The sequence below is a fragment of the Eleutherodactylus coqui genome, chromosome 11 (assembly GCF_035609145.1).
Source record: "Eleutherodactylus coqui strain aEleCoq1 chromosome 11, aEleCoq1.hap1, whole genome shotgun sequence".
NCBI classification, from domain to species: domain Eukaryota; kingdom Metazoa; phylum Chordata; class Amphibia; order Anura; family Eleutherodactylidae; genus Eleutherodactylus; species Eleutherodactylus coqui.
In genome coordinates this window covers 96,435,415-96,458,182 of record NC_089847.1, presented here as the reverse complement: position 1 = coordinate 96,458,182, position 22,768 = coordinate 96,435,415, and the positions used below count along the sequence as shown (strand labels likewise).

Sequence of the window (22,768 nt, the reverse complement as noted above, 5' to 3'; positions counted from 1 at the left end):
CGAACCCCATTGAAGTCAATGGGCGACCCGAGCATTTTTGTATATGGCCGATGCTCGCTAAGGTTTTCATTTGTGAAAATCTGGGCAATTCAAGAAAGTGATGGGAATGACACAGCAATGGATAGGGCAGGCGAGGGGCTACATGTTGGGCTGCATCTCAAGTTCCCAGGTCCCACTATTAAGCCACAATAGCAGCAAGAGTGCCCCCCCCCTCCCAACAACTTTTACTTCTGAAAAGCCCTCATTAGCAATGCATACCTTAGCTAAGCACCACACTACCTCCAACAAAGCACAATCACTGCCTGCATGACACTCCGCTGCCACTTCTCCTAGGTTACATGCTGCCCAACCCCCCCGCACGACCCAGTGTCCACAGCGCACACCAAAGTGTCCCTGCGCAGCCTTCAGCTGCCCTCATGCCACACCACCCTCATGTCTATTTATAAGTGCGTCTGCCATGAGGAGGAACCGCAGGCACACACTGCAGAGGGTTGGCACGGCTAGGCAGCAACCCTCTTTAAAAGGGGCGGGGCGATAGCCCACAATGCTGTACAGAAGCAATGAGAAATAGAATCCTGTGCCACCGCCATCAGGAGCTGCACACGTGGGCATAACAATGGGGAACCTATGTGCCACATACTATTCATTCTGTCAAGGTGTCTGCATGCCCCAGTCAGACTGCGTTTTTTTATAAATAGTCACAGGCAGGTACAACTCCGCAATGGGAATTACGTGTGCACCCACAGCATGGGTGGCTCCCTGGAACCCACCGGCTGTACATAAATGTATCCCATTGCAGTGCCCATCACAGCTGAGGTAACGTCCGATTAAATGCAGGTGGGCTTCGGCCCACACTGCATGCCCCAGTCAGACTGGGGTTCCTTAGAAGTGGACACATGCAGTTACAACTCCCTGTGGACCCACAGCATGGGTGGGTGCCAGAAAGCCACCGGCGGTACATAAATATATCCCATTGTATTGCCCATCACAGCTGATGTAACGTCAGCTTTAATGCAGGTGGGCAAAAAATTAATTGGATTACACTGTAGGCGAGGGCCCCAAAAAATTGGTGTACCAACAGTACTAATGTACCTCAGAAAAATTGCCCATGCCCAACCAAGAGGGCAGGTGAAACCCATTAATCGCTTTCGTTAATGTGGCTTAATTGGTAACTAGGCCTGGAGGTAGCCCAGTTAAAATAAAAATTGGTTCAGGTGAAAGTTTCAACGCTTTAATGAGCATTGAAACGTATAAAAATTGTTTACAAAAATTATATGACTGAGCCTTGTGGGCCTAAGAAAAATTGCCCGTTCGGCGTGATTACGTCAGGTTTCAGGAGGAGGAGCAGGAGGAGGAGGATGAATAGAATACACAGATTGATGAAGCTAAAAGGTCCCCGTTTTTAATGGTGATAGAGAACGATGCTGCCATCCGCGGGTGCAGCCTACGTATTGCTTAGGTATCGCTGCTGTCCGCTGGTGGAGAAGAGAAGTCTGGGGAAATCCAGGCTTTGTTCATCTTGATGAGTGTAAGCCTGTCGGCACTGTTGGTTGACAGGCGGGTACGCTTATCCGTGATGATTCCCGCAGCCGCACTAAACACCCTCTCTGACAAGACACTAGCCGCAGGACAAGCAAGCACCTCCAGGGCATACAGCGCGAGTTCAGGCCACGTGTCCAGCTTCGACACCCAGTAGTTGTAGGGGGCAGAGGCGTCACCGAGGATGGTCGTCCGATCAGCTACGTACTCCCTCACCATCCTTTTGCAGTGCTCCCGCCAACTCAGCCTTGACTGGGGAGCGGTGACACAGTCTTGCTGGGGAGCCATAAAGCTGGCAAAGGCCTTGGAGAATGTTCCCCTGCCTGCGCTGTACATGCTGCCTGATCTCTGCGCCTCCCCTGCTACCTGGCCCTCGGAACTGCACCTTCTGCCACTAGCGCTGTCGGATGGGAATGTTACCATCAGTTTGTCCGCCAGGGTCCTCTGGTATAGCATCACTCTCGAACCCCTTTCCTCTTCGGGTATGAGAGTGGAAAGGTTCTCCTTATACCGTGGGTCGAGCAGTGTGTACACCCAGTAATCCGTAGTGGCCAGAATGTGTGTAGCGCGAGGGTCTCGAGAAAGGCATCCTAACATGAAGTCAGCCATGTGTGCCAGGGTACCTGTACGCAACACATGGCTGTCCTCACTAGGAAGATCACTTTCAGGATCCTCCTCCTCCTCCGGCCATACACGCTGAAAGGATGACAGGCAAGCAGCATGGGTACCCTCAGCAGTGGGCCAAGCTGTCTCTTCCCCCTCCTCCTCATGCTCCTCCCCCTCCTCCTCAACGCGCTGAGATATAGACATGAGGGTGCTCTGACTATCCAGCGACATACTGTCTTCCCCCGCCTCCGTTTCCAAGCGCAAAGCATCTGCCTTTATGCTTTGCAGGGAACTTCTCAAGAGGCATAGCAGAGGAATGGTGACGCTAATGATTGCAGCATCCCCGCTCACCATCTGGGTAGACTCCTCAAAGTTTCCAAGGACCTGGCAGATGGCTGCCAACCAGGCCCACTCTTCTGTAAAGAATTGAGGAGGCTGACTCCCACTACGCCGCCCATGTTGGAGTTGGTATTCCACTATAGCTCTACGCTGCTCATAGAGTCTGGCCAACATGTGGAGCATAGAGTTCCACCATGTGGGCACGTCGCACAGCAGTCGGTGCACTGGCAGATTAAACCGATGTTGCAGGGTGCGCAGGGTGGCAGCGTCCGTCTTGGACTTGCGGAAATGTGCGCAGAGCCGCGGCTCCTTTCCGAGCAGGTCTGACAAGTGTGGGTAGGTTTTCAGAAAGCGCTGAACCACCAAATTAAAGACATGGGCCAGGCATGGCACGTGCGTGAGGCTGCCGAGCTGCAGAGCCGCCACCAGGATACGGCCGTTGTCACACACGACCATGCCCGGTTGGAGGCTCAGCGGCGAAAGCAAGCGGTCGGTCTGCTCTGTCAGACCCTGCAGCAGTTCGTGGGCCGTCTGCCTCTTCTCTTCTAAGCTGAGTAGTTTCAGCACAGCCTGCTGACGCTTGCCCACCGCTGTGCTGCCACGTCGCGCGACACCGACTGCTGGCGACGTGCTGCTGCTGCTGACACATCTTGATTGCGAGACAGAGGTTGCGTTGGAGGAGGAGGAGGGTGGTTTAGTGGAGGAAGCATACACCGCCGCAGATACCAGCACCGAGCTGGGGCCCGCAATTCTGGGGGTGGGTAGGACGTGAGCGGTCCCAGGCTCTGACTCTGTCCCAGCCTCCACTAAATTCACCCAATGTGCCGTCAGGGAGATATAGTGGCCCTGCCCGCCTGTGCTTGTCCACGTGTCCGTTGTTAAGTGGACCTTGGCAGTAACCGCGTTGCTGAGGGCGCGTACAATATTGCGGGAGACGTGGTCGTGCAGGGCTGGGACGGCACATCGGGAAAAGTAGTGGCGACTGGGAACCGAGTAGCGCGGGGCCGCCGCCGCCATCATGCTTTTGAAAGCCTCCGTGTCCACAAGCCTATACGGCAGCATCTCCAGGCTGATCAATTTGGCTATGTGCACGTTTAACGCTTGAGCGTGCGGGTGCGTGGCGGCATACTTGCGCTTGCGCTCAAACAGTTGCGCTAGCGACGTCTGGACGCTGCGCTGAGAGACATTGCTGGATGGGGCCGAGGACAGCGGAGGTGAGGGTGTGGGTGCAGGCCAGGAGACGGTAGTGCCTGTGTCCTCAGAGGGGGGTTGGATCTCAGTGGCAGGTTGGGGCACAGGGGGAGAGGCAGTGGTGCAAACCGGAGGCGGTGAACGGCCTTCGTCCCACCTTGTGGGGTGCTTGGCCATCATATGCCTGCGCATGCTGGTGGTGGTGGCTCCCCAGCTGATCTTGGCGCGACAAAGGTTGCACACCACTGTTCGTCGGTCGTCAGGCGTCTCTGTGAAAAACTGCCACACCTTTGAGCACCTTGGCCTCTGCAGGGTGGCATGGCGCGAGGGGGCGCTTTGGGAAACAGTTGGTGGATTATTCGGTCTTGCCCTGCCTCTACCCCTGGCCACCGCACTGGCTCGGCCTGTGCCCACACCCTGACTTGGGCCTCCGCGTCCTCGCCCGCGTCCACGTCCTCTAGGCCTACCCCTACCTCTCAGCATGCTGTATTACCAGTAGTGCAGAAACAGAACGCTGTAATTAAATGTGCCGCTTATTGGCCTGTGGTTGGAGGCTGACTTCGCTTACGGAACGCACAGCAGAGGCAGGAAAGAATTTTGCGCAAGCCTGCTGTAACACTTAGCTGGCTGCGTATAAATTAGGACAACTACCCCCAGCAGAGACCCAGTACACTTGTGGACAGGAATACAGCGGTGATGTAAGAGGCAACACAGAGGCAGGAAAAAAATTTGCGCAAGCCTGCTGTAACACTTAGCTGGCTGCGTATGAATTAGGACAACTTCCCCCAGCAGAGACCCAGTACACTTGTGGACAGGAATACAGCGGTGATGTAAGAGGCAACACAGAGGCAGGAAAGAATTTTGCGCAAGCCTGCTGTAACACTTAGCTGGCTGCGTATCAATTAGGACAACTACCCCCAGCAGAGACCCAGTACACTTGTGGACAGGAATACAGCGGTGATGTAAGAGGCAACACAGAGGCAGGAAAGAATTTTGCGCAAGCCTGCTGTAACACTTAGCTGGCTGCGTATGAATTCGGACAACTACCCCCAGCAGAGACCCAGTACACTTGAGGACAGGAATACAGCGGTGATGTAAGAGGCAACACAGAGGCAGGAAAGAATTTTGTGCAAGCCTGCTGTAAACTTAGCTGGCTGCGTATGAATTTGGACAACTACCCCCAGCAGAGACCCAGTACACTTGTGGACAGGAATACAGCGTGATGTAAGAGGCAACACAGAGGCAGGAAAGAATTTTGCGCAAGCCTGCTGTAACACTTAGCTGGCTGCATATGAATTCGGACAACTACCCCCAGCAGAGACCCAGTACACTGAGGACGGTCACAGGCAGCCCAAATAGATTTTTTTTCCCAAATGTTTTTGGAAAGGCCCACTGCCTATATACACTAAATATGTCTTCTGTCCCTGCCTCACCACTACTGGCCCTGGACAATGTAAAATTACTGCAGGATGCAATGCTCTGCACGGCCGATATACAAAAAAAAAAAAAAGTGCAACACTGCAAAAAGCAGCCTCCACACTACTGCACACGGTTAGATGTGGCCCTAAGAAGGACCGTTGAGGTCAGCAGCTCAGGCACCAGCAGCACTGTCCCTGATCTCTGTCAGAATGCATCTGTGGCGAGCCGCGGGAAGGGCCGATTTATATACTCGGGTGACACCTGATCTCCCCAGCCACTCACTGCAGGGGGGTGGTATAGGGCTTGAACGTCGCAGGGGGAAGTTGTAATGCCTTCCCTGTCTTTCTATTGGCCAGAAAAGCGCGCTAATGTCTCAGAGATGAAAGTGAAAGTAACTCGAACATCACGTGGTACTCGTCTCGAGTAACGAGCATCTCGAACACGCTAATACTCGAACGAGTATCAAGCTCGGACGAGTACGTTCGCTCATCTCTAATCTTTACCTATATAGCGGCTACAAATTCTGCAGCACTTTATAAATTATATCCTAATCAACAATCTGAACAATAGGAGTCGGAGAGCTTACAATCTGTGATTTGTGACGTTTCTGTTCTCTGACTTTGAAATGATTTGCAACCCAACTGAGTGAAATGTTACATTCATCCTTCAGTTATGATCATTGCACCAACAATCCTGCGGATTTTCCATGGGTGAAGCATTTAGATGACAGCTAATTATCTGTGCATATATCTTGCTTATGGATGAATGCTCTAATTGGTAATATCAGGCTTGCTTAACACAAGCGCATGCGTATTTGCGCGTGCATGAGCACTGCGGAATAAACATTGCTTTTTATGCGCATGTATTTTACAGTACTTTATGCACATGCAAAAACACCGATACTACCAGGCATTGAAATGTCTATTTTGTCTAATGAGTTCAAGATGTGTTTCACGCATCGCCGAGCGCATTGAGTGAATATTGGATCATCCCTATTGACTTCTATGGGGACTTTTGTTGCACAAATGCGCAGGAAAATACAGCATGCTTTTTTTTCGCAACTGAAAAGCACAGGAAAAAATACACGCATATGACCGAACACATTGGAATGAATAGGTTCTATTTACTGTGTATTGTATGCACAAATACACGCATGTGAAGCCAGCCTCAGTATGTTCAACTGATTATAGATGAAACGTTTTAGGCCGCCCCCACACATGGGCGGATTTTTGCTGCGGAACCCATGTCGGACGGGCGTCCGCACCGCGGATCCGCAACAAATACCATTTATAGCATGCTATCGATTTTTCCTGCACATGAGTGGAAATCAATTGCGATTTCTGCTCACGGAGAGAAAATCGCAGTATGCTTTACTTTTGCATGGATTTCACGCGGACAGCATCCATTAAAGTCAATGGAAGCCTTCCAACCCATGGCCCTTCCGGAATGACATTGCAAATAGGTCGCAGGTACCTGGGTCTTCGCTTAGCGACGGCGCGGGAAAAATAAACATTTGAAAAAAAAATCTGTACTGTGCATGTCCGACGGCGAGCCGTGCGGACCATCCGCATTACAGGTGAAAACGAAAGCTACATCGTGTTGCCGGATTCGGTCAAGGCTGGAATCCACTGCGGGAACCCAATTGCAAAATCCGTCTCTGCTATGTGTACGCTTGCTGGTAGCATTGTCTAGGGCCACCTGCATGCTTGCAGGTTCTGGTCAGTTTATTGATGCAGAAGGGGATTAAAAAAAAGTTGTTTCTGCTCAATAAACTTTTTCTCTTTTTATGATCCACACGAGATTTTGAATCAGATTTTTTAAATTGAAATTACATTTTTGAATACAATTAACCCTTCATTTCTACACATTTAGACATGCATAAGCATAATATATATTGAGCATATCATTAACCCCATCCAAACAATACAATTTATAATATATATCTGTCTTTATCTGTTTGGGCGGGGCAACTCTCGGACACATTATGAATCGGCCCTCTCCACGCGGTTCTGTTTTGTACGGCTTTTTTCAGTATGCATGCTGGTGTCGGCTTTGGTATTATCAATCCAGCGCTGTCTTTAGATCGGTTGTAGGAGGATCAAAAATCTCACAGATGCAGATGATACAACCTTGCGGACAGAAAGTCAGGAACATAACATCATAACTATCGTTAAACAAAGTCATAATCACCCTCCATTCCAGACGGAAAAAAAAAATTATATATATATATATATGTTTAGACACATACACAAAAAAGCCACATGAGATTTTGCCTTCAAAAACCACATTAAAACCTGATGAAAACCTGCACTGGCACCCTAAGGCTGGGTTCAAACAGGCCAGATTTGCCGGAGAATTTTGCTGCGGCAAATCCGTTGCAACCGCTAATCCCGGGATTAGCCAGCCATGTGGACGAGATTTATTAAAAATCTCATCCACATAGGTTGGACAATCCGTTGTGGCAAAGCCGGCATTAGCCAGCGCTGCGGCATGGATTCCCGGGACGCAGCATGTTAATTCTTTATTTTTTTAATTGCGACCTCGCTCCTCTCTATGGGAGCACCGGCTGCAATGGAAAAGCATGCGGCAAAGCAGCTCCAAAACCCATGGCTAAGTGCCGCAGGTTTTGAAGCTGTGCTTATCCCGTGGAAATCTCGCGGTTTTGCTGCAGCCGTGAAACTGTCCTGTGCAATGGTGAAACTGTCCTCCTGCAGATGGCCGGATCGGATCCCGCTGCGAGAATTCTCACAGCAGCATCCAACCCATGCCCACTGCGGCTCACCTGCTCCCAGCGTCTCTAAAGATTTGGGTGTTGGCAGGGGGCGGAGAGTGGCGGCAGAGAGCGGGGAGGAACAGAGGGGAGATCTCTCTCTCCCCTCTGCTCCCCCCTGCTCACCGCCTCAACTCACCTCTCACCCGCGCCGAGTAGTTTGCCTTATCGAGTATGCTCGCTCATGTCTACTAGTGACGATTCTGTGCAGGCCTCGAGCGGAAAATCAGGGGGAAATCCAGTCGCAAAATTTCCGCTCATGTGCAGGGGGCCTAACTCTACAATTAACACAATATTTGACAGATCAGGTTCCAGAAAAACTTGCTCTGATCAGCTCCCCTATGTTGCACAACAGGTCAGTGGTCCTCAATTTCAGACATTAGTAGATGCTATCAATGTAACGACTGTAATTGAGCAAGCAATTAAAGTGTTTCTGACAGCCCATGGCATTTACGCTTTAGGCCTCGTTCACACAGTGCAGTTCATGCAGGTTTTGTAGGTTTCTTTTTTTAGCCAGAACTAGGAGTAGATCCTAAACAAAAAGGGAAGGTTTTGATTTTTCTCTCTCTTTTTAGTCCACTACTGATTAATCGTAGAAATTACACAAGATTTGTATGAATCAAATTTTACCAAAATTTCCTGTAAATTGATATACATTTTGCGTTCTAATAAAAAAATATCATGGTCATCCACAACAAGCAATCACGATTGCGGGTTATTGTGCCTGGATTGGCGCATTTTACTGTACTTTATCGCACTGCTGGAACCACTCACATCAACGTGGTCCCAGCAGCGCCATGTTAGAGTAGTCCAGACCCCTACTTAGTAGGCTGGGTAGCCTACTTGTAAGCAAGTCAGCTGATTCGGGAGGTAGGTCAGCTGACTCGCTGGGCCCACAAGTTCACTAAGCGATTCCGGGCAGATGGGGGTCGTCTGCATGAGTGAAATGTTACATTCATCCTTTAGTTATTATATATCACCAACAATCCTGCAGATTTTCTATGGGTGAAGCATTTAGATGACAGCTAATTATATGTGCATATATCTTGCTTACAGATGAATGCTCTAATTAGCAATATCAGATTTGCTTAACACAAGCGTATGCATATTTGTGCGCGCATGAGCACTACGGAATAAATATTGCTTTTTTCCCCATGCTCAAAATGCATAGGGGTAAACACCACATGGGAAGGAACTACTTGATGCAAATGGGTTCTACATGCTACCCATTGCGGGAGCAGATGTGCTAATGTGAGGCCACCCTTAGCCGTGTGGACTCTGGTGTGCAATTCCACAGTGGCAGCTTAAGGCCTCCTGCACACGGGCAGATTTGCATTGCGAAATCCAGAACGGGACTCTGCCTCCGCATTCTGCACCAAATTTAACCCATAGCACGCTATGAGAAAACGCGATTTCCTGCCGACGAGCAGAAATCAATTGCGATTTTCTGCTTACGGGGAGAAATCACAGCATGATGCGATTTTGTGCGGGCTACGCATGGCCGGCTTCCATTGAAGTCAATGGAAGCTATCCATCCTGCGGCCATTTTGCTATCATCATTGCAGAATGGCTGCAGGAGCCACGTAATCCCCATAGCGAGGGCGCGGCGTTCTCTCAACTGTGCATGTGCCCGCCAGCGCCGGACAGGTAAGCTGAGGTCACTGGCCGGACAGCTCAGCTGAGGTCACTGGCCAGACAGGTAAACTGAGGTCGGTAAGTTGAGGTCACTGGCCAGACAGGTAAACTGAGGTCGGTAAGCAGAGGTCACTGGACGGACAGGTAAACTGAGGTCGGTAAGCTGAGGTCACTGGACGGACAGGTAAGCTGAGGTCACTGGCTGCGCATCGGGTCGAACTCCGCTGCAGGAATCCCGCATGTGGGGTCCGACTCATCTGTGTGTGCAAGTGTCCCAAAGCCCCATCTACACACACAGATGATCGCTCAAAATTCGTCAGAAACTGACAGTTTTGAATGATCGTTTTGCATAGGTACTAATGGGCTAATCAGTACTTTAGTAGCTAACTAGCTTCCTTTGAATGTATTTAGAGAACAGCGGGTGGTCTGTTCTATAAATACATCACTGTTGTTCTCCAGCGGGATAGCTGCTGAAAGAATGTTATCAGCGCTGCCCGCGAAGAACACAGCGTGCGGTCCCTCTTATCAGGGACAACAGATTTTAAGCTGAGCTGCACTCAGTGATGGGCAAAAAGTGCACAGTAAGTGCACGATGGGTGCACATTTACACGCAACGATTATCGCTCAAAAGATGGCTTTTGAGCAAATTTTGAGCGATGATCGTTGTGTGTAAAAGGGACACACGGGCGATTTTCAGCGCGTTATTGTGTGGGCAAAAATGCAGACAGTAGGACCCCTTCCATGGGTTCTCTCACACTCAGTGTTTTTACGCCCACATTTCAATCTGCTGAAAAAATATGTCATACGCTCTTTTTTTATGCGCATTTCTGCACCCAAGGCACCATAGCCTTCTATGGGGGGTGCAAATGCACACCCTGTCTGCACAAAATCATGCACGTAACTGTGCGATTTCGCAGTGTAAATTGATAACCCATAGAAGGACTAAATATGCTGTTGAGCTAGTTCAAAACTGGTGCAGTTGTGTCCCGTGCCTATGTGAACGGGCCTGGCCGCGAAAAAAGTACAGCAAGCAACATGGAAATGCTCACAAGAACACATGATAGCGCTCCATTCACAGTGCAATCACATCATCCTCTCGTGAGCGTATCTAAGTCAGGGCGGTGTGAATGAGCGATACCTGCGCAAATACGCTTCGTATCTGTGCAGACAGGAGTGCAAACAACACTCATTTACTGTGCAAAAAAATTGCGCAGGAGCGAGCGTATTACATTACACACTCGTCTGTCAAAGTCCTACGGACTCATGCAAACGGGCATGCACAAATTCCGCTGCTGAATACCGCAGTGGAATCCGTGCATGCCCGCAGACATAGGCATCAAAAGACAGTTTCTTACCTATCCAGATCCAACGTGGGTCTCCTCTTCAATGTTAAATGATGAGGGGAATACCCACGGGGATGGAGGAATCCCCAGCCACAGCTGTCACAGCAGCGCTAGAGGATCGCGAACCTCTTCCTATATTTCAAATGGGGCCGGCCCCATTGACAACAAGGTGAAGCCCCTATATGTGACAGCATCCAGGGGTTTCACTTCCAGGGATTCCCCTGCCACAGCTGTCACAGCAGGGAATAGCGAGCCTCTCCCATTGCTTTCAACAGGGCCAGCGCTGATGTCGCAGGCTTCATTGAAAACAATAGGAGATATCGCAAAAACAATAGGCATCACTGCAGTGAAAAACATCGCAAATGAGAATGAAACCATTGAAATTCATTGGTTTCATGATCATGCGTTTTCACTCATTTTCGCATCGCACAAAAAAACGATTTCTTCGCTAGTGGAAAGGGGCCCTGGGGGCTCCTTCACACTGGCGATCGCGATATCCCCCTGTGAAAATCGCGGCAAAGTCACAACTTTGTTCCCAGAATTTTTGAGTGGCAGAGCTGATTTTACTCGCAAAAATATTGCTCCGACTTGCGATTCTCTCATGTGTTTTTTTTTCGCACGATTTTACAGCGATTTCTAAGCACGAAAGTCAATAGGATTTTCTAATGTTAAAAATGCATTACATCGCACAAAAATCGCAAGTTTCTGCTTTGTGATGCGATAAAAAGGAGGCTCCATAGGGAAACACGGGAGATTTAAAAAAAAAAAAAAAGCGAAACGCAGAAAGATAGGACGCGCCATGTTTTTTTTTTCTCGCAATATCGCAGGAGTGAAAAGATCGTGAATGTGAAGGAAACCATTGAAAATCATTTGTTTCGTAATTCTGCGTTTTCACTTTCGCATCACACGAAAATCCTGCGATCTTATCGTCAGTGTTAAGGTGCCGAAAACGCTCTGCATGAGCCATGAGAGCCTAAGCAGTGACATCAGCGCTTGTGCAGTTGCTTACCCAACTGTTGGACCGTGTAAGGCTTTATTCACACAAGCGTTAAAAAATCCCGACTATCTAAAGCTTTGGTTTCCAATGTATCCGTTTAGTTACCCAATGTTTACCGTGTTTCCCCGAACATAAGACAGTGTCTTATATTAATTTTTGTTCAAAAAGGCTTAACTTTTTTACATGTATAGTTGCCTGGACACTATTTAAATTGACTTTTTTAATTAACTGTTAGCAGGGCTTAATTTTGAAGTAGGGCTTATATTTCAAGCATCCTCGAAAAGCCAGAAAAATCATTTTGCATCCTCAAAAATTCTGGAAAATCATGCCATGTCTTATTTTTGGGGTATGTCTTACTTTCAGGGAAACAGGGTAGCTGCATGAAAGCGTCGCCCCGGGAAAGGTAGAACATTGGGGACTGAATTTGGTGACCGATTTTATACACAGATGGAAAAGATAGGTCTTGCCCTATCTTTTGGCCAATATATGCTGTCGCTCCCATAGACATAGAGCAGCAGAAAAAGGTGCAAGTTTAGCTGCGTCCAGCGCTGCGAAAACATGATAGGGGCCTCTATTTAGGCATTAGAAGTAATTCCGAGGATTTATGCTGAACTAGGGAATTCCCGGCTGTAGCATATTTTTTCGCTAAGACACCGCAGCCGGCCGCATGAATAGATGAGATAACGTTAATTTTAGCAGCAACTCGGTCGCGCCTTTTTCCCGTTCATGTGTTTTTGACCTGCAATGCGACCGGCGCGAAAACGCATCACCCGTACGAAAGAGGCCTAAAAGAGGCATATAGCAGCAACTTGATATAAGAACAAGGTAGAAGGGTAATTATTCTGCAATCTGATAAATCTTTCTTCCCTGCTTTGGGTGTCTGGTCTGGTGTCTGATAAAATTAGAGGGTCTAATCTGAGGACTGATACATTTAAGGGCCTGGTCTGTGATCTAATTAATTTATCAGGTTTGAATTAATTTAAGATTGTGGTCTAGTGTCTATTTAAATCGGCTGTTACCTTGGCTGGTGATTGCCTTAAGGAAAGTTCATTAACAACCATTGTCCCATATAGATATGCCGGAAAGCAGCCAATGGACAAGCATGTTTGTTGACTGATCAGATCTTTTATGTGAGCATTAACATTCACAATTTTCAACTGTCCATCCCCTTGTGTAAACAACGGATTTGCTGACGACAAGCATGGAAACAAACATGAAATGATAGATGATTATTCCTCCCCTCCAACAGCGGGGTGCAGACCCTAGGATTGTTTTAAGTTGACTTGTCAAATGGTCGATAGGTCTGCCCATCTACAAGGTCTTATGCCATGTACAGGCTTTTCATAAATGATAAAATTCTGATATAACAGAATCCTTGGGACTAAAGCCCCGTTTAGATGGAATGATATTGTGCAGGAAATCGTTTGAATGAGCGAAACTGGACGAAATCATTCAGTTCAAATGGGGGCAAACGAACCAACTTGTTCGCTCGGACAACCAAGAATCGTGAGATTCTCAGCCCGTATAAAAGGGCTATTACTCACTCCTGTTATCTTCTGGGAATGGAAATATTCCAAGTGATGTAACCAGTAGGCTGCAATGTAGTACATATGACGCCCCTTCAGAAAACCCTAAAAATAAATTACAGTCCCAAGACCAGAACTATAAAGGAATACAGATGGCAGTCCCAACCCAGGCTTTGTTTGCCAGCTTCCAACAATGAGGTGCCATGTTGGCACATAGTAACATAGCATGTTAGGCCTTATTCACATTAACATTTTATCACAGCGGCCATCTGAAGCATTGGATTCCAGAGCATTTGTTTAGATGGACGATTTTCCTGCGCGTAAAATCGGCACTGCCGGTAAAGATAGGCCTTGCCCTATCTTTTGCCTGCAATCAGCCGGTAATTCCCATAGAAGCCTATGGCAGCTGCTCGCAAGGGGAGAGGAAGGGACTTTTAGCAGCAGCTTGCACTGCTAAACTTCCTTCCACCTCCCTCGTTCTCCCTTTTCCAGCAACTCCCATAGGCTTCTATGGGAGCTGCTATTGCCGCGATCAGCCAGCAAAGGGAGGGCAAGACAGCTTAGCAGTGCTAAGCTCTCTCCCCCGGCCCACGGAATTCCAGGCTGCAGTGTATCTACATCGCACACAGCCGTCTGAATGGGCGAGAAAACGCAAGATTTAGCTGCTCAGCTATCTTCAGCAACTGAAGATCAATGGAGTGCACCACTAATGTGCAACTGCTACTCCTTTTAATTTCCTTTGCGAGGGGTGCAATGAATCTGCAGTGAGGAGAAGATGGTGAAACGGGACGCTCGCTCTTGGGATCAGTGGAGGTCTCAGCAGTGAGACCTCCACTTTTCAGACATCTATCACCTATCCTGTGCATAGGTGATAAAAGTCAATTTTGATACAACCCCTTTAACCCCTTAATGACACGGCCTATTTTGGCGTTGAGGACCAGACGATTTTTGGTATTTTTTCATCTCTATTTTTCAACAGCCATAACTTTTTTACTTTTCCATCGACGCGGCCGTATAAGGGCTTGTGTTTTGCGTGGCGAACTGTAGTTTTTATTGGTACCATTTTTGGTTACATAGACTATATTGTAAAACTTTTAATTATTTTTTTTATGATCGTAGGGAGAGAAAACGCATCAATTCTGCCATAGATTTTAGGTTGTTTTTTTTAAAGTGTTAATTATGCAGCATAAATGACACACTACATTTTTTTCTGCAGGACGCTACGGTTACAGCGATACCAAAATTCTTATTTTTTTTTTTAGGTTTTTCCACAATAAAAAAACCTTTTTTTGGAAATTAGTATTTTTTTCTAAACTCGCTGCATTCAAAGTGCTATAACTTTTTTATTTTTCCATGGACGGAGCTCTGTGGGGGCTTATTTTTTATGAGACGAGCTGTAGTTTTCATTGGTACCATTTTGGGGTTCACACGTTTTTTTATCACTTTTATAGCATTTTGCCTCAGTTTTTTAGCATTTTTTTAAACACTTTTTGCTGTGCAGGATAATAAGCACATTCAATGTATTCTACGCATCGTTACAGATGTGTCAATACCAAATATGTGGGATTTTTAATTTAAAAAAAAAAATTTATGCTAATATGAGAAAAAGCATAAAAAAGGGTTTTTTAACATTTTTTTTACAATTTTATTTTTTGTACTTTATGTTGCTCTTATTTTTACACAATCTGTGTCCCTCTTAGGGACTTTTACTGCAGCACTAATGAGCGCTACGATAAGGCATGCCAGGACTTCTTTCCTGCCATGCCTTAGCACTTACTATAGCAATCACAGGCTATGGTAGAAAGAAAAATGACCCCAGCGCTCGCTGGAGAAAAATTCCAATATGTATGGAAATAACTAGTTTATTTTGCAACGCGTTTCGGCCACTGCATGTGGCCTTTTTCAAGCATGCTTGAAAAAGGCCACATGCAGTGGCTGAAACGCGTTGCAAAATAAACTAGTTATTTCCATACATATTGGAATTTTTCTCCAGCGAGCGCTGGGGTCATTTTTCTTTCTACCATTTTCCTGAATTTATTGGGTCTCCTCCTTGGGGCACTCAAGGAACCCTGCAGCTCTCCCAATCTGTGGATGTGGAGGAAGAATTTTCATCAAAAATTTTAAGGCGATTTTGGACCGAGAGGTGCTGGCAGGGCCTGTCTTGGCATAAGACCCTGCGCAGTACCGGGTAAGTCCTCATTTAATATCTTATATCTCACTATATATGACCGCAGGAGCGCTACGCTGACCTCTGTATATTTCAATCGCAGGCTATGGCAATACAGGGCGCCAGTATCTGGCATCCTGTTGCCATAGCAACCAGCCGGGCTCTTGCGATGTTATCGCGAGAGCCGGCTGGAGTCACAGAGGGAGTGGGAGGGGTTAACAGCGGGGGGGGGGGGCGCATCTCCGGTGCCCCCCGCTGTCGCAGCAGGACGCCGGCTACTAGTGACAGCCGGCTCCCGCTGCGGGATAGCGCGAGATCTGCTATGATCTCTCGCTATCCCCATGACGTAAGGGTACATCATTTTGCGGGAAGTACCCCGCTTCCATGACGTACTCTTACTTCATGGGGCGGGAAGGGGTTAATAATCATTATTCCTGGAAGACCCCTTAAAATTAGTAAGCGGCCTTACTTTCTATTAGCAACAAATTTCTAATAATAAAAAAGTAGGATTAATTCTTGTTAACAAGCCCTTGAAGTAGTTACAAGAATAGGCTTGCTTATGCCACACGTGCACGGATTTCTATCAAACCCATTCCCATGCATGAAACAGCTGCAGCCATGTCTGCTACACATCTGCCACATGTGAACGTATCCTAAATAGTCCTAAGGCCTCATGCCCACGGCCGTGTCGGACTCCACCAGTGGAATATCGCAGCGGAATCTGACACAGTGCCCCCCAAAGACCCAATACTCAACTAACCGGATCCGCTGGGCAAGTCCCGTCTAGCGACCCGACGCGCATATGCAGTATAGTGGCCGGCAGTAGGTGATGAAACGGCTGGCAGTGGGCGGTGACATGTAATCACGCGATACTTCCGCTGTGCTCACAGCAGAAGTATCGCGTGATGAATGGCTTCCATTGACTACAATGGAAGCCGGCTACGCAATTTCCAGTGGCAATTAGAGCATGCCGCGATTTCTTTCATACTGCGGAATTCTGTTGTGGAATTCTGCAACATGAACATTGAGCTATTAGGTTCAATAGAACCCAACAGTTGAGGGATAACGCCGCGGATTTCCACCGCGGCAGAAACCCACCCGTGGGCATTAGCCCTTAATCTAGTACTAAACAGTACAACATGCTATTAGTAATCATAGTATATTAACATTTAATAGACCAATACTTGGTGTTCCATTGATTCATTTTCCTTATCCTGTTTCTAGTTACCTTTCAATCAAAGATGTCCAACACAGAAAGTGTCCTTTTAGACGAGGCGATCAGTTGACGTCACCACTGGCTCGTTCACTCGCATGCAGCCTGTTTATACAGATACATCGTTGGTAGAGATGGGCGAGCATACTCGCTAAGGACAATTGTCCCTAGCGAATATCTTTCCGATCGGGAGCAAAGGTTCGGCTGCCAGCACGGGTGAGAGGTGAGTGGGAGAGAGGGAGAGAGAGATCTCCCCTCTGTTCCTCCCCGCTATCCTCCGCCGCTCCCCGCTGGCGGACGAATCTTTGCTCCCGAGCGGGCAGGTACTTGCTAAGGGCAATGCTCGATCGAGCAACTGCCCTTAGCGAGTATGCTCGCTCATCTCTAATCGTTGGCTCGTTCCAGCGAGAATCATTCAGTTTAGTTCAGTCTTTCGCATTCATTGTATAAGATTCCTGTTTAAACCGAACGATAAATGAATGAGCCAAGGATGAATTATATGCCTGCACAAAATGAACGGCGAATAAAGGTTACCGATTATATCGTTTGTTGTTCGCTCGTTGGCTCACATTTAGAACTTTTGCTCGTTGGAAAGATCTTGGAACATACCCTTCTGTCGAAGAGCCCCTTGATGTCTACTGTACATTCCTGTTGATTCATGATGACATCTCCGATGTAAATGAGGTGAGGAATGTGTCCTTGTCATGGAGTTGGTGTCTCCATCAGATATCAGTACCATCATGATAAGGTTACTTTATCCAACAACATTCAGGTCAAGCAGGATCCGGACAATAGCTCTCCATGCAAAGAACTCTTTCATCTCAGATTGAAGTACATTGTACAAACTTACATAATAGCATTAAGTTGTCTGATGCGGATCATACACCAGAGCTGTAGACATTATGGACACCAAAATATAAAGATACCTTTATTGTTTGAAGGAAGAGGATCATGTTTGTATATCAATGCCTATAATATAAAGGAAATACATTATTTCTTAGCTATAGCATTCATACTGTGTGTATATAGATAGATAGATAGGAGATAGATAGATAGATAGATAGATAGATAGATAGATAGATAGATAGATAGATAGATAGATAGATAGATAGATAGATAGATAGATAGATAGATAGATAGATAGGTAGGTAGATATAGATATATATAGATTTACACACACACACTCACACATATATGTATATATATATACACACACCTATATGTGTATATACACACACACACATATATATATATTTCAAAGACACATCTTAACTTTTAGTAGACTGCATATTCTTTCTTCTGAGGCTAACTTCACGGGGGCAAGTGCGATATCAAGCTATGATTCACGGCCTGACATCGCGCTCGCTAACGTGCAAATTCCTCGCGGGTGCAAGGTGTTTTAATATGAAAACCTCTCGCATCAATTCGGGGAACTAGCGGTCCTCCGCCATGGCTGTCAGCCATGGCGGAGGATCGCGGAGTGTCTCCCATTGTTTTCAATGGGTAGACCTCACATCGCACGGCGTGCACCTAGCACGTAGAGCAATGCTGCTCCATTGAAAAACAATAAACGATGCAAGGACATGGCGAAAGATAGGACACGCTGCGATTTGTTTCCCGCTTCCCAGTGGATGTGGGAAAACATACCTCATGTGTATGGCCTCATTCAAAAGAATGGGGTTCATGTTCGTGCGAGATTTGTGCGTCTCACAAGGCACAAACCTTGTGCGAGAATCTTGCCCCTGTGAAGCTGGCCTCAGGGCACCATTGTTGCTGTGTAGGTTGTATAAGGCTGCTCTCACACAGGCGTCTGTAAAAGCGCAGCGTTTTTCGGCATTTATAAATGGACCTCGCCATCCCCATGGGTGATGAAGTGCGTTAAAAATCGGTGAGATGCACTAAAATAGAGAAGACGGCGTTTAAAAATCGCAGCATTAGAAATGCCTCGCTCAGGCGCTCTTCTGAGAAGCCCCATTGATCTCAATTTTAACTTCTCGCTCATCTGAATGCTCTCGGCTCCGGACTTCACATAGAATATGAAGCGCTGAGCGAGAAGTGAATGATACTCAGCAGTGATCTAAATGCTCTGCGGTAACGTCACCCGCTCGTGCAGATCATATAGCCAGCGCTTGTCCCGTGTAAATGGGGCATAACTAAGGGCAAATATGACTTTTCCCTGGTATGGGTAGCTGGTGAAATATTTGCTTTCCCATGTCCCCTCAGTGGGTGCAGCAGAGCCCCCCAGAAGTCTTTGGACACAACTAGGTTGTCCAGAGCTGTAATCCAGTAATGTGCAGCAGCCCTTATATGTTCTTCGTCTAGGACACACTTGTTACACTCATCAGTTTATAATAACAAGTAAGTACATTGCTAAGTGTTTTCTATATATTCAGTAAAAACTTTGGAAACCTATAAAAGTAACCGACAATATCAACTATAAAGTAAATACAATATAGGAAGAAGCTGAGTCGCATGATGCAGAGAAGTAATTTACAAATTCCAACATATACCAGGAGGTGTAAACAGATCTTCTGTTACTATGTGACCTTTACTGTCATTTACATAAGAATGTAACATTGTTTAGTGTTTATCCCAAGGAGGGCGGAGCTAATGACATCACTGAGGACCCCCCTACATGGCGGAGCAGGGCTGCCCTATATAAACGGGTCTCTTCCCTCTGCTCCTCACTCCACTCTTGTAGTCATCTAGAACTGAGGACCACAATGCACTTCACTCTCCTAATTCTCCTCTGCTCCGTCAGCCGGATATATTCTTTTCCGGGTAAGTCCAGCTCCATTATGTGCATCTATTCTAGGCTGCTGTCTTAGGGCTCCTAAATATATGGAATATTGCTCTTATATTATACCGTGTTTCCCCGAAAATAAGACAAGAGTCTTATATTAATTTTTGTTCAAAAAGGTTTAACTTTTTTACATGTATAGCTGCCTGGACACTATTTAAATTGACTTTTTTTAATTAACTGTTAGCAGGGCTTAATTTTGGAGTAGGGCCTATATTTCAAGCATCCTCAGAAAGCCTGAAAAATCATTTTGCATCCAAAAATTTCTGGAAAATCATGCTATGTCTTATTTTCAGGGAACAGGCTAATACCCCCTAATGTACTGTAATAAGGACAACTGTTGGGTGCCTAATAGTCTACTCCACAATCAAAGATCAATAGTCGTTCAGTGAATGGAGGAGAAGCGCACCAAATATCTCTTCTGGCTTCCCGCTTACATTCACATTGAACAGGCAGTCGTTCAAAGATTAAATTCACTCCTGTTTACACTGATGAGAAGTTGCTTTCTGGACGCTTTGTTTCGGAGACCCGAAACTAAGCAACTAATAAATGATTTCTGGCTCAGTGCCCTGTTGGTGGCTGTGCTTGTGCATGCAAGGTACAACTATTGCCAAAAATCATTGCTTCAATTGATTATGGTAAATGGGTTGTCCTGGTACCGGACAACATCTTTTCAATAACACTGCCTGAATTAAAATAACTGACATATATTTATCCTCCTACACCCTTCCCACGGCCATCAAGATCTAGCACTGCGCCTCGCTGCAGTCCAGGGTGATTGCTGTGAGAAATGATGTCACCGGAAGTCAATGAGGGGCTGCAACGTCGCGCAGCTGAACTCCTGGCGCCATCAGGATGTGAGCACCGATGTCAGGGGAAAGAGAAGTGACGCTGCAGCCTCTCATTGCCTGCCGCGGTCACCTCATTTACTGTGACATCACATGTCACAAAAATCACTGGGACCACAGCAAGTTGCAGCACTAGATTCCGGCAGCAGTGAGGGGGGGTGAAGCATATGTCCGTTTGTTATGTTAACCCTCTTAAGGAACGGACACTTTAGGGATTTTACAAATGTGGTGATTTTTCTGGCAGTTTTTTTCCCTCAGCTACCATTAATATTTGTGCTCAGTTTTTTTTCCATGACATATAGGGCTATTTTTTGTATCTTTTTCCACCCCTTTTTTTTTTGCTTGTTTTGGAGTTAAAAAGCTAACAAAAATGTTTTTTTAATTCATAGTTTATTTTTAAAATTAGTATATTTACAGGAAAAGTACAGGAATGAGTTCCTCATTTTGTTTAGGACGTTTTGATGTATGATTTGTATAGGTTTGGATTACAGCGTGCATATGGTCACTGTTTTGGTTGGCGTCAATGGTCGGGGGGTCATTTTCTTTTTTATGTATATATATATATATATATATATTTTTTTTTTGTATATATATATATATATATATATACATATATATATATTTTATTTTTTTTTAACCATCTATGTCCCTCAAAGTTATAAGTGTCATTCACATTGTATTTTTTGTTCTATTTCATACTTTTCCACTATAGCTCCATAGAGCTCCAGTGACAGGGGAAAACATCCCCCTGTAGTTACAATAGTTACTAAAGGCCCTTTTACACAAGATGATTATCATTCAGGGTTTTTCAAAACCCATGCTCCCGCTGGAATTTGAATGATAGTCGTCCCGTGTAAATGCATGCAAAGACTGAACGACTGGGCAAGAGTTGTTCAGCCGTTCAGTTTTTCCATGCAGAAACCTAAACGACAAGCCGTTCAGTGTAAACAGCAGTCATTCAGTTCTAAAAGACTTGTCTGCTTACAGTGAATGGAGGCGGGCGAGGGGAGAGAACTCCCTGGTCACTCCGCCTCCATGCTGGCAGCGCTGTGAGCGATGCTCACTCCTCTGTAACAGTACAGGAGCGAGCATCACAGGGATGAGTGACAGGCATCGTTTTCTCAGTTAGATCAAATCTACCACCATATATGCCATTCTGATATATTTTTTGCAGTTTGCACAGTTTTTGTAGGCTGGTAAATTAATGTACTCCATGACATGTTTGATAAGTTTCCCTCAGTTGTTTTGCTAATTCATCTATTGTAAGGCATCCTTCAGCCTTTTGAGGTACTGCATATTGTATCCAATAAACGGAGAGGTGCCCTAAACATATTAAATCACGTCTCTTTTTATAGTTGTCATGTTATCAACTGTTTGCTAACTAATTGTGTTAATAGCTGCTAACTTCTTATTCTTTTAGTTCACGAATGGGAAATTAGTGGGATTAGTCAAGATGAAGGATCTGGGCAAGATGAAGGTTCTGGCGTGATCGGCCAAGATGTAGGTTCTGGCCAGGATGAAGGATCTGCTCAAGATGAAGGATCTGGTGTGTTCGGACAAGATGAAGGATCTGCTCAAGATGAAGGATCTGGGCAAGATGAAGGATCTGCTCAAGATGAAGGATCTGGTGTGTTCGGACAAGATGAAGGTTCTGCTCAAGATGAAGGATCAGCTCAAGATGAAGGTTCTGCTCAAGATGAAGGATCTGCTCAAGATGCTGGATCTGGTGTATTCGGTCAAGATGAAGGATCTGGCTAGATTATTGATCAACCCTAACCTGGTCTCCTAATTGGTCAAGATGAAGGATCTGGACTGACTTTTGCCTGTAAAGTAGCATATTATATCTGAAAAATAAATTGTTTTATTTGTTGGTTTGATATTTTTCTTTTATGTATGTTTGTTTTTTCATTTCATGTAAAGCCCGAAATGCAAAGAAAGTCATCCATTGGACATCATCATGCACTGATCATGTAAACCGTGTCCACTCCTCAGTTGTATGAGAAATAAAATGATGTACAAAGCTTTATTTGATGTGAATTTTATTAATATTACAATGGGGAAAATAATACAACAAATTAAAGTAGGTACCAAAATATTAGGCCTGAACCATAACTGAATAAAAAACACTACCAAGGGAGTGTTTGTAATTTTTTGTATTTTGCCTTTACTGATATAGCTTGGGCATGATAAAAATATAACTCAAACTTATACATTAAGTATTAATTAATTTCTATCATGCCCAAGAAACAAAAATAAAGGCTCTTTGTGAACCTTCCCTTAGGGCTCATGCACGCAGTTGTAATAAAGCTTTGTGTATAAGTATCTATAATTTATCTATAATAGCGCATGGGCCCTTACTGTACTCCCATATGACT

At 46.0% G+C, this 22,768-nt stretch overlaps 1 protein-coding gene across 1 annotated transcript; it reads left to right on the top strand.

Annotated features, from left to right (window-relative positions):
- The first annotated feature begins 19,443 nt into the window (after positions 1-19,443).
- LOC136582843 (sericin-1-like) lies at positions 19,444-22,419 on the top strand. The gene is made up of 2 exons (XM_066584109.1): positions 19,444-19,526; positions 21,814-22,419. Exons 1-2 carry the CDS (start codon positions 19,469-19,471, stop codon positions 22,149-22,151), a joined length of 396 nt encoding a protein of 131 aa, XP_066440206.1. The 5' UTR covers positions 19,444-19,468; the 3' UTR covers positions 22,152-22,419.
- The last annotated feature ends 349 nt before the right edge of the window (positions 22,420-22,768 follow it).

What these genes read in the sequence shown, in the direction of transcription:
- LOC136582843 (XM_066584109.1), top strand. Translation starts at nt 19,469, where the DNA reads ATGCACTTCACTCTCCTAATTCTCCTCTGCTCCGTCAGCCGGATATAT. An exon ending in CCGGATATATTCTTTTCCGG is followed by an intron (nt 19,527 to 21,813) that starts GTAAGTCCAGCT and finishes TTATTCTTTTAG; the next exon opens with TTCACGAATGGGAAATTAGT.